The sequence below is a fragment of the Phaenicophaeus curvirostris genome, chromosome 1 (assembly GCF_032191515.1).
Source record: "Phaenicophaeus curvirostris isolate KB17595 chromosome 1, BPBGC_Pcur_1.0, whole genome shotgun sequence".
In the NCBI taxonomy this organism is placed as follows: Eukaryota; Metazoa; Chordata; class Aves; order Cuculiformes; family Cuculidae; genus Phaenicophaeus; species Phaenicophaeus curvirostris.
In genome coordinates, this window is record NC_091392.1 from 109,684,030 (window position 1) to 109,696,191 (window position 12,162).

General features: G+C 39.5%; 1 protein-coding gene across 3 annotated transcripts in view; it reads right to left on the reverse strand.

Annotated features, from left to right (window-relative positions):
- Positions 1–12,162, reverse strand: part of APP (amyloid beta precursor protein) — a 214,461-nt gene that overhangs the window by 136,422 nt on the left and 65,877 nt on the right. For all 3 annotated transcript variants that reach the window (XM_069870690.1, XM_069870682.1, XM_069870673.1), the window contains exon 3: positions 5,632–5,761. In XM_069870690.1, the coding sequence (XP_069726791.1) occupies positions 5,632–5,761 (130 nt within the window). The remainder of the gene's footprint in view (positions 1–5,631; positions 5,762–12,162) is intronic.

The following is a 12,162-nucleotide window of genomic DNA, read 5'->3' on the forward strand; positions in this document are numbered from 1 at the left end:
AGAAGCTATGCCATTGCAGTCAGAACAAGGTGCACTAGAGAGTGACCTGAGAGGAAAATAACAGCAAGTCCTTCCATGTAGCAGAAGTAAACAGGCATTTTATATGCCTGTGGGGAAAAAATTCCACAGTTAAGAGTAAACTACTAGACTGACCAAAAAAACTATTACATATCTCTCTATCTAATTTACTCATTCCAGGCATAATCTTGGTATTTTCTTTAGTGTAATTGGCTAGGCATGCATATCAAAAGTTGAGTACGTTTTTTCTTCTGACATCAACAAGAGGTTAACCTCACAAGCTGTTAAGAGTAATAAAGCATGACAAGCTAATAAATATTTTCAAAGATGTTTTTGTTAAAACCAGAAACAGAAGCCAGCTTTTCACTATGTAACCAACAGCAAAATATACTTGTCTTCTAACCTAATACACTTGTTTATGAACAAAGGATTGCAAGTAATCACATTTTGAATTGACAGAGGCTACATATATAATGATATTCTGATACATCTGGATCCTTGAAACACTGTCTGGATACAGTGCTTAGCAGCATATATTAATGGGATAACCAAACACGTGACTTCCAGCAAGCACTTAATGCAGCACAATTAATCGATACCCTGGTAATTCCCCTTTACTCCACCTCGCAGTTGTTTGTCTGCCATACCCAGACTGATCCACAAACATCTGCCCAGTTTAGCATCTCCTGTCTCTCCAGAACTACAGTGCACAGTGAGCAGCCAGGCTGGGGCATATTTCACCAACAGTAAATGAAATCTCATCTATTCAGAGAAGTACAGGTATAATAGTTGTCCAAGGTATACAAAGAACCATGGCACTGGGACAAAGATGCCTGCTCCCCCTGCCAGCTGGGAACACAGAATGAATTACCTCATTTCACAACCCACACCGCAGAAATTTCCCACCTGCTTTTCCTCAGGCAAGAAGTGAAGAGAAGAGAGAGCTAACCAGAACTTCTTATTGCCCATGCTGCCCCAACACAGGCAGAAGCCTGTCCTCCTGCTGCAGCCAGTGGCAGATCTCCCTCCAACAAGAACAAGGCTAGGTCTGCAGCCAGGACACCTTTTAAGAACAGTTTCCATAAAACAAAGTTAAAATAATAGGCTTCTTGGCGCTGCCTGATGAAACTGCAGCTCATGCCCCACAGCAAGCTTACCATTACCATTTTGGAGGGTTTGGTCTTAAAAGCACCTGCTTTTTTGTGTGCTGCAGGTGCAAGGATGTCAACATGCACTCCTGTCACCATGCCAAGGAATCTCACAGCTCATCACCTTTGCCTGAGCATTGAGAACACATTTGTGGCTCTCTCTCAAGAAGCACACTCCTCACTCACATAACACAATTTTACTCTTAAATGTATTACTAAAAAAACCAAACAAACAACCAAACTCAAATCCCAGGGTTTTTTTCTCCATTGAAGACACCAATCATTCAAAAGACCTCAAGATCCACCTAGATTCCTATTTCTATTATAAGGTGGCTAACTGAGCTTCAAGCCATAATAAGCACACACCAGAAGATGTCATTTTCTAAAAGAAGACAAAAATAGAAGACAGTTTTAAAGCAAATGTCTTCAGTGTGTTCAGAATGGTAACCAAAATTTACTCAAGAATTTTCTTTCCACAAGTTTCCCCTCTTCAATGAGCTGAAACTGTACAGTAATTTCCTGTGTCCCTGGAAGCAAAGAATATGTCAGTAAATGTAATTTATTGCACATTTTTTTTTCAAAGCTTATACTTGTAAGAACATTGCAAAGCCCTGCACACAGGCATAAAAATATATCTTAGAATTAGATTAAACCAGTAATGCTTTTCTTCTTTGGGTTCAATTAGAACATTTTTTAAGGGCACATTTATGTGGTCACTGCAAAGACACATGGCTGAATCAAATAACAGGCTTTCAGTTTGCATCATCATTGCTTTTATGCTTTAGTTGCATCCACTTATGAAACCAACGAAAAGCTGTATAATCTAATAAATCTGATCAATATTATTAAAATACATTACTACAAATAGCTGCAGTAACTACCATCATACACAAATCTCAGAGGAAAACAACTAATGGAGCTGCCAAGTGCTGTAGCAATATGGTCTTTACATGTCTCAGAAAGCTTCATTTGAAGACTGTGATGCAAATGGACTGTGAAGATGCTCTGCCCTGGAAGCAGATACATTTCTGTCACTCACTGTTTCTCACCTCTGTGGAAAACAAATGTCAAGATGAAACAGAAATGATAAGCTGACTCAAGATACTGAAAGTGATTCTCACAGCAAAGTAATGCTTCTAAGATTTGACCCTGCAATCAGCTGCCCACTGCCAAGCTTTCTTTTGGCATCTTAAACCTATTGACTCTGGTAAGAATTAATGGTAGTCTACATCAAGGATCTACTTGCTCTGAAATTACTGGGGAATGTGCACTGCCAATGCCCAGCTTGTGAAATTGCCTGCTTGCAGCTGCTGACCAAGCCAGGACAGGGCTAAACCTTGGCACAAGGATAGCTCACACAGAGCAGACAGGCAAGGTCCAACTTGTTAAAAAATTACCTTTTAACACTGAAGTAGTATTAGCAGGAGATAAAGAAAAAAGCTCCCGTGACTCCTTAACTCTGTAATAAATAAGATTTAGGAAAAGGTACCACTTTTGGTGCTAATTAATAAAATTAGTATCCCCATTCTGAGCTGTTACTCCAGGCTACAAACTTAGTTAGCAAAAAAAAAACAAACAGTAAAACCCAAACAATTAAAACCAAGCCAATCTCCAAAAAAAATCAACATGATATTGCATAAAATTTAAAAAAAATATAATCTGTCAGTGCCACAAGATCCTGACAGATTGAATTCAATCAGCTCTCTGCTTCTAGTCTACCCTCTCGATGTACAAGTCAGCAAAAGTATTGAACGCATTTGACCAGAATTTTCAGACTATAGAAAAATAAAAATAATAAATTAAAAGAATAACTGTGCACAGGAAAAGTAAATAAACAATCTTTGTTATAAACTCAGAACAACACTTTTTCTCCCCCTTCAAGACTTCCTCTCATTTCAGAGGATCCGTTTGTCATACAATCAGCTTCAACACTCTGAAGGCAGCAAGCCAAGAGGAGAGGACAACGTAGGCTGCTAGCAATAGATGAGCATCATGCTGCTGGGTACTAAGCAAGCCTGAGCGTACTTCCAGCCCCACATGGGAGAAAATGATCCACTCCTCCAGCTTTCTCCTCAAGTGCACTTTGACCACATGCAAGGAAGTGCAACTTTAACCACATACAACAGGCAGAGGGCTGGCTGATGAGGAACTGACAGATACTGGCCATGTTCACCAATTTTTCCCTCCAGTGTAAGTAATTGTATGGCCACTCTTCTCAGAGTAAACTCTTTGGAACACCAGTATCTAAGTTGCTTCTGTTTCTATTAGTTTTATTCTAGTTAGGGTCAAAAGATGAGTGGCAGCAGAGGAGAAGGATGACAAGCACAAAAGCAGGCAGACACAACTGCACAACCCTCAACTACAAGGAAAGCAGACAAAAAACAGCATAAGGGGGGGATTTTAAAACATAAAATAGGAGCTAAAGGTAAAGCACTAATGGGCATGAGGTGCTTAAATGTCTTAAAAAAATTCTTGCCTCCAGCAAGCAAAGCCTACCACTTTGCTAAGTAAGATAACATACATTCACCTCCTGCTAATTTTTCATTTGAAACTGTAACTCAGGAAAGACTTAAAAGTCCAAGTCCAGTTCCTCACTCCTGCAGGGAACTGCATATAATCCTGTTCATAAATTTATTAACTTCCTTCTAAATTATTAGACTACTTATTCATTTTACCAGAAGACTGCTGAGGCTTCTTACTCTTGCAGAAACTTCCTTATAATTTCCAGATTAAATTTATTCATGGTCAATTTATATTCGTTTGCTCTTGTGATGACATTGTCTTTTATCTTAAATTAGGTTTTAAGTTCTCCAGGGCACTGACCAAATCTACATAAGCATAGAGAGTCCTGAGCATTACAGTTGCCTGATCATAATTCAGAGCTTTGCTTATAATGACAACACAATAGACAATAAAAATAACTTTTTATAGTTCTACTTGTCTGATCTTTTTCCACCGCATCTCTAATTAGTGCAAGTGCAGTCAAATGGAATCTCATCAAATACATCATAATGAAACTAAGAAAGAGTGCAGTTCTGCCCCACCTCTAACAAGCTGCTTATCTGGCTCTATAAGAATACGGACACTAAAGCTGGTGGCTCAATCTTGACTGCAGAAAACTAAAGAAAACACAGCAACAAATGGGTTAAGGCATGTCCCTTGTAGCATCCAAACTTCTGGTGGAATTGACCAACTCAACTCACATGGAAGTCTGGAAAACACAGAACAAACAGTAGGTTCCTTCCCACAGCCAGAATTCATAAGGTCCTTGTCTTCACCAAAGTCTTTAATTTGGATTCTCCTTAAACACTCTGCAGTAGCATCAGCAATGATAGACTGCAGGTCTCGAAACACCTCTTTTGTATCCATACAAACAACATCAGATCTAGAAACTTTACTGAACAATAACATTTCCATGATACTTACTATAGATTTTGCACCTCTGCTGTCTTGGCTACCTTTGACCAAAAATGGTAGCATGCTTGTTAGTTACTCTACAGTCCTATCTTTGTTAAGTTAGCACAATCACTTCTTGAAGATCAGGCAGAGTGTACGCCATGTATTTTACCTACTCTACATAAATGAACAAAAATTCAAGAAAGATTACATATTTCCTCAATTTCTTTCATTATTTATTTCACAGAATAACTGGCTTGAGTTGCTTTCCACACAACATAATTACTAAGCCAGAGCAGCTAAAAGGCAAGTTCCAACTTTGAACTCGAGCATTTAATCATGAAACTAAGCAGTCACAATTCAAATGGCACTGGTAAAGCAACATATTTAAATAGCTCCCGAAATATTCTCAAGCAAATGTTGTGCCTAGATGTTAATAAAAAAAATAAATACAATCCTGTTATCTGAATACTGACAGCTAACAGAGAAGAAAAGGTAAACAAAAAATGAAGGATGGAACCTCCCTTCTAAATTGGTGAATTTATTCAAAGCACCAAGGACACATAAGTGAACAGAAAGCAACCCCTAAAAAAATGAAGTTGCAGAAAGAAACAGGACTTTACAATGCAACTTTTGCTTGCTTTCAATAGAAACAGATTCTTATTGCTTTTCACAGTAAGAGACCAAGTACTAGCTATTCAAAAAAACAACTGAGAAGAAGTCCTACTTATTCAAGGAAAAGTTGTGTAGCTTACAAGCAAAAAAACTGAACTGGGCACACACATGTTTGTCTGTGTGGGAGGACAAATAATGACAGAAATAGAGGGAGTAAGCAGAAGCCTGTTTTGTAGGCGCTCATGAAAATACTATCAGGAAGAGCAGGACTATTTTCTCTCTAGTTAATGCAATTCCAAAGGACTGAACAACAGGACAAAACCCACCTCAGAGGAGATTGCAGTATAAAGAGGTAAAAAGATACATTTATGTAGATTCTTTATCTTTTTCATGAAGAGACTGAAACACCAAAAAGCAGGAAAAAAAACCCCAAAAAACAGAGACAGTCACTCACCCAAACACCTGTAGGGAACCACAATATGCGGGTGACCATTGCACTGCTTCCATCCCCTCTTGCACCAGTTCTGGATCGTTACTGGCTGGTTGGCTTCAACAACATTGGTGATTTGTAATTCAGGGTAGACCTAGCATCAAAGTATAAGCAAGACAAAGGTTATCACAAGTACTCTGGGTCATGCAGTATTGTTAGAAATGTTTGTAATATGGATATCACAATACAATACTAATTTTCCTATCTTCCCCCTCTTGTGTTGTGTATTATCTTTACTTCATGGTACAAGTATTGCACTTGCCTGAAAAGCTGGTGTATTTGTTCATCAGCAAACATGTATGGCTGTCAGCTCAGAGTATGATGGTGGTAACAGCTAACTGTCAAAATACAAGTTGGCCCATGTAAGCTAAAGGTGAGCTAAACAGTCATCTCATGGTTCGCTAAAACACCCTCCTCTCCATGTCTAGGTCATCACTCTCCATGCAAAACTGCATGTATCGGGCCTAATCTCCATACACCTAAAATTAATAGCAGGCCTTTATGTTTATCTCAAACATTTTAACAAACATCACAATTCTTTCCCACCTCAGTCTGCACAGTATTAAGTCTGCTGAATCAGTTATTCGTGTTTAGGTTTATATTGGTGATGTAAACCTACTTCTAACTTCCTTAAACTGCTGATATCAAAATCTTATCTGCTCTTAATACTGCAACATACTTCTACACCCACAACTACGCCACCAGTAAACTGATTAATTTATTGGCAAACCACAACTTTGATCAAGCTACTTATTTGGCTTTTTATCTCCCATAGTCCCTTTATCTTCCTCTCTTTCTTAATTTTACTGTCAGCAATGGCTTATCTGGTCTCTTTTGCCAAGGACGGGTCTTAGTTGCTGACCTTCTGTGCAGATCCACCTCCCTGTCACCTTCTAAGAGTGCATCTACATTGCATTTTGGTTCATCGGAAGCACGTTAACTCCCACTCCACTGCAGTTCATGCTGTGGAGGGGTTTCAGAGCACACAAACCAGATTCCTCATAGATAAAACTGAATGGGAAGATGAGCTCCTGGAGCACATCTAATGGATGGTTAATCCACGTCACCAGGCTAGAGCTAAGGCAAAGTCTGCAAAGCACACTCAGCATGGATGCTCAGCCCCTGCTGCTTCACTCCACACCCCTGCCTCTCATCGCACCACACCAGTTTCTAACACAGCCTATGGCTCTTGCTTTTGATTTTTCAAATGGGCAATCTATTGGTCCTAACATTGAACTCTGATAGGATTAGATTTCCTTTGCTTTTCTTCAAGCAATCCTTACCAATTTCCAAGTACATCAGACCTGACAATTTACATGAACTGTAAACTACAGTTTACTCACACCTACCACTGGAGAAGAAAAACAGAAATAGGAACAAGCCTGAGGAAAAATAAGTAAGTAGAGATGGTCTAAAAACACCCTGCAGAAAAGAAACATAGTCCCAACTAAAGGGAGCTACGTTGAGACCGGGTGAATTCTGGAAGTCCAAAATTGATTCTTGGAAAACCACTGTAAAAACCCTGACAGTCCTGCCTTGAGGAAAACTGATTCATTCATCTCAATCAATCCACTCCTCCAAGCTCACAGCATCCTAGTGGGACAGTGCCTGCCTAGCACTCCCATGACCAAGATTTTACACGTAACTGTGGCAAATACAAAGCAAGCAAGCTATTCCAGCGCAGCTCAAGTAGACGTTTCAAACTCTAGAAGACACTACCAAAGAGTAGTCTTTGTATGAATGTGGGATGGCTCACAGGCATGTTAACAACAGAAAGTAATGAAAGCATGATTGGTAACACTTGGGAAGGGCTTCTTTCATTAAGAGACAGGAAAGGGCTGGTATAATTGTAAAATTGAAATGTATTAACATCTTAACGCACACAGGGCCAGGTACAATAACAATGCCAAAGATATGACTACAGAAAGAAACACTACTCAAACAATGTATTTTATACTAAAGAGATTGAACATCAACCTTGCCTTTTATTACAAAACAGCGTTTTTTAACCAGATTCCTCTTGTTTTACACAAGCACTTCTCAGAAGCCATCTGATGTCTTTTTTTGCCAGCTGTGAAGCACCTTCAGCTCACTACAATGAATGGTTAAAGCGTGTGCAGAGGCTTCAGATGCAACCTTCTATATTAACCCAGCACACGAGATACAGTTCACTTCAAGAAAGCTCATGGAGTATAACTGAAAACTTAGGAGTGAAAGTTTCCTTCCACTCAGAAGACTGTAGCTTGCTTTGTTCTTTTTGTCTGCATGTGACAAGGGCTGGTGGTCACTGTCCACATTACAAATATACTACCATTTTTACACTACTCACAGAAAAAGGCTCCAGAGGAATTTGCAGCTCCCCCTGCTCCATCAGTGCTTTAAATACTGAACTATGAACTGACACAGCAAGGTTGCAAATTCAAGGAAGGCTCCTCTTTCTTCTTCAGTCTCTGTCTTTTCCCTTGGGTCCCCTCTGTTCAGCCTAACAGGTCTGCACATGCTCACGCTCCTGACTCTTGTCACAGCACTGCCAAAATGGATTAGGACGTCATCGCGGCAGGAAATTTCATACCTCGATTGCTGTGAAAATATTATACCACAAGGCACTGTAGCTACCTGAAGAGTTAACAAGCAAGATGCAAGAGAAAGATTTTGATTTCTTTGGACCCTACCCTTATCGCTATCATGATGCACTCCTCACGTCCACAGACAACACATCTGAATAATTACTGACCACAGCTACATAATACTGGCTGCTGTCACAAACTATGCACTTGATATTTCACAGTGTCAATGACACATTCTCATCAGGGACATTTTAACATTCCTCAGTTAAGTGTCACTTGTCAGTAAAGAGGAAGTAAATGCCTTAAACAAAGACAGCTTAAAAAAAAACCTCACAATGTTTGGACTGGAATGTTAAGAAAGAAAGAAATTAAGAAAAAAACCCAAATCAATTTATGCACCCACAGGAACATGTTCATAGCTTTAAATGACAGAAAATAGCCTTCTGATCCACAAGAACAAAGACACGGTTGCTTTCCTGAATTTATAATGAGTAATAGTGAAGTATTAGTGTAGAACCTTACTGAAACAATAAGATTAGAGGGGTAAAAAAAATGAATGCATTATTTTATTTTTGCTATTTCCTAAACCCACCATTTTAACTTCTGATTAGCACAGTGAACCAAATTCTAAGTCATTAACAGTATTTGACAAAAGCACACAGATGAAGAAATACAAAGAAGCCTCTTCTTCTATTTCTACATCAGTTACTAAACTCCTAATTTCCTCTGACAGGCTCACACAAAGCTCTGTCCACCCTTCACAAGAGAAAACAGGCTTTGAATACCACTACCAATAGGTTAACACCAGGAACGCGTATGCACTGAGGAAAGTTCCCCTTACTAGGCTTACATAAGGTATTTGCTCTGAATTGAAGTGGGACCTACTTAGTGGCACAGAAGAATGAACCTCGTTTATTTATAGTGTCCCTAATGAGCCACTGCTCCTTCTAGAGACTCAGAGCAAGCAGCTAGAAAGTTACAGGAGATCCAAACTTTCAACATTATCATAACTGGCTGCAGAGTAATTCCTTTCATAAATTTTAAAAGAGATGGTGGAAGAAATAGAGGTCAATGTATTCTAGAATTTTTAACTGTCAATCAAAAGTTACTGCTAGATCTTAATTTACGTCTGTTTTCATTAATAAGCTTCCTTATATACCAACTTCAGAAACAAAAATTTAAGAAGCTCCTGCACTCCAGGTGCTTAGAATTTGATGTAATCTTGTTTATATTTGTGTTCATTGCTACCAAGTCCGACAACACATTGATTTAGGAATAAAATGTAGATATGAGGGAGGAAGGGAGGAAGGGAGGCAGGGAGGCAGGGAGGAAGGGAGGCAGGGAGGCAGGGAGGAAGGGAGGCAGGGAGGGCATTTTTATCTGTCTGCATACAAAGGTGTTGGTGATACAACGCTGACAGTGTTATGACAACCTTGTTGAATACATGTTACCTAACAGGAGATTCAGGACTTTTTTGAAACAAATCTGGGAAAAACATAAAGGTATGGAGGTCGGAGGCAGAGAAAACCCCTCAAGTAATGAAGCTGATGGGCCACCACCACTGCAGCCACCCCTTCCACTTGTCAGAATGAAGACCAGTTAAGAGCCCCATTGGCATGGCTGGCACAGGTGGATGGTTCCACTCGTGCACAGGGATAACATCTGAGAAGGGGCTGGCTGTGGTAGCAGATGACAGCCAGCAGCACATGTGAGCTCCCGGCTGTACTCTGCAGGCAGAAGGAAGGCACAGCTCCTAGGTGCTCAGGGAGGCAATGCCCTTCCTGGCATACCAGGCTCAGCACTGGGGGTAGCAGTTCAGGAGGACTTGTATAAATTGGAAGAAGTTCAAAGACGAGCCACAGAGCAATGACAGAACACATATCCCGTGCAGAGGAAGTGCTTGACTCCAGGAACAGCTCATTTAATACAGTGGAGCCTGGCTGCAGTTTACAACCATTAGAAATATAAAATTTGTGAACATCCTAATTTATCATACAAATAGCTAACAGGAGCAAGTTGCTGAGTGTTGAGATGGAACAACTGTGACTGTGAGGGTTCCTCTCCAAGTAGCCAACCCACTCCTAGAGTTTTCTCCATTAAAACGGAAAATGCCTACCTAACACGGATACTCCTACTCAGCCACCACAATGATACTCAGAAACACATCCTATGAATGATACTGGTCACCTTTGATGACTGCCCTGATCCATACAGAATCACAGACTGGCTGAGGCTGGAAGGGACCTCTGGAAGTCATCTGGCCCCAACTCATCTGGCTCAAGCAGAGCCATCCAGAACTGGTTGCCCAGGGCTGTATCAAGACAGCTTTTGAATATCTGAGAGATGGAGACTCCACAGCCTCTCCAGGCAACTTCTGCCAGTGCTCAAATTTCAGCATTAAGTGCAACTGAAATCTCTGAAATATATACCTAAAAAAATAAATCAATCCTTGTTATATGACTATAAAAATAGGTCTTTCCATCTAGTCGTACAAGTTCAGCAGAAATAAACAAACTCTACATATTAATGTAATCTTGAAGTAATAGCTAGGCATAATCACATGAGACACAGTCATCTCTGATGCTAAAAGACATTTCAATTCAAGAGCATAATATTTCATCTCTTTGTATTATTCATTATCCCCCTCATTTTCTACAGTAATTCTTGCCATTAAGAATATTGGGATTTTATCATATTTTCAAATAATTTTTTGAAAGATTTACAAGGTTAGACAACAATTAGGAGGTTAGTGGACCTACTGCAACTTACTTCTGTGTTTTTTTAATTACACAATTAAAAGAACAATAACAAAATATGTAAAAATCTTGATGTAGTACTGCCACACATACGACTGGAATTATTGGTACAGATTTACTCCTACTTCTGCTTGAATTTCAGGAACTTTTCCTGTTTAATCCAAAAGCAGATTCACTATACGGAAGAGAACAAGATTCAGTTTTAGAGTAACCAATGGTCTGAGTTACTTAATGAATAGAGTATGGTCCATCTGTGGGAACAACTAAAAGAACACATACACGCATGCACTTGCACATACATACGAGTACATGCAACCCTTGTAAAATACAGGGTGATGCTACACTTCAACGTGAACTTTAAGAACTCTCAGTATATTAGACTACGGAATGTAAAGCATAACCAGGGACTAGTGTCCCTCTTCACCAACAATTCAGAACGGCAGAGAATCTAGACAAGAGGTAAAAAAAATGATTAAAATTAACATGTAAAATTAACATGTGATCAATTGCCATTTTTTATTTAAACACTTCAGCATCTTTATCCAAAGCATATCCCACATCTGCTTAAATTCTGACTGTTCCAAACAAGGGATCTGCATTAGTTTAACTGCTACCAAATGCTGTATCATTCTGAACTGGATACATTTCGTTATTATCATTTCCTTCTATTCTTTTTCCTTAATCCTTCAGTTGTTTGCTGCACCCACTCATGATATCTTGGCCTAAATTAGATCACAGATTTGGTTTCTAGATCTTGCTTTTACTCTGAGATTCAGCACCTGTCATGGCAAGACTCTGAAGCCATCTTGAGCACAAACATAATGCTCAACACTCCACTCTTACAATGAAAAAGAGCTGCTCAATCTCCCCAAAAGCGCATTGTTTGGACTCTGCAATGTGCCACTGAAAAACTGGTGCTAATACACCCCAGATCAAACAGATATTTATGAGCTGGCATTCTGCTTGAATCTGTCTCAGGTAGCTAGTGACAGTATCTATATTAAAAATTAAATGCAAGACTGAGCATAGAAATGCCAGAATGGAATATTCAAACAGCTAAAAGAGAAGAGAATAGCAGTAGCATCTCTAGCAACTTCAAGTTTTGAATGCATTGATTTATTTAAAGATAACTCACAGTAGGATACAGCTTGATTACATCCAGTCCCCTCCTC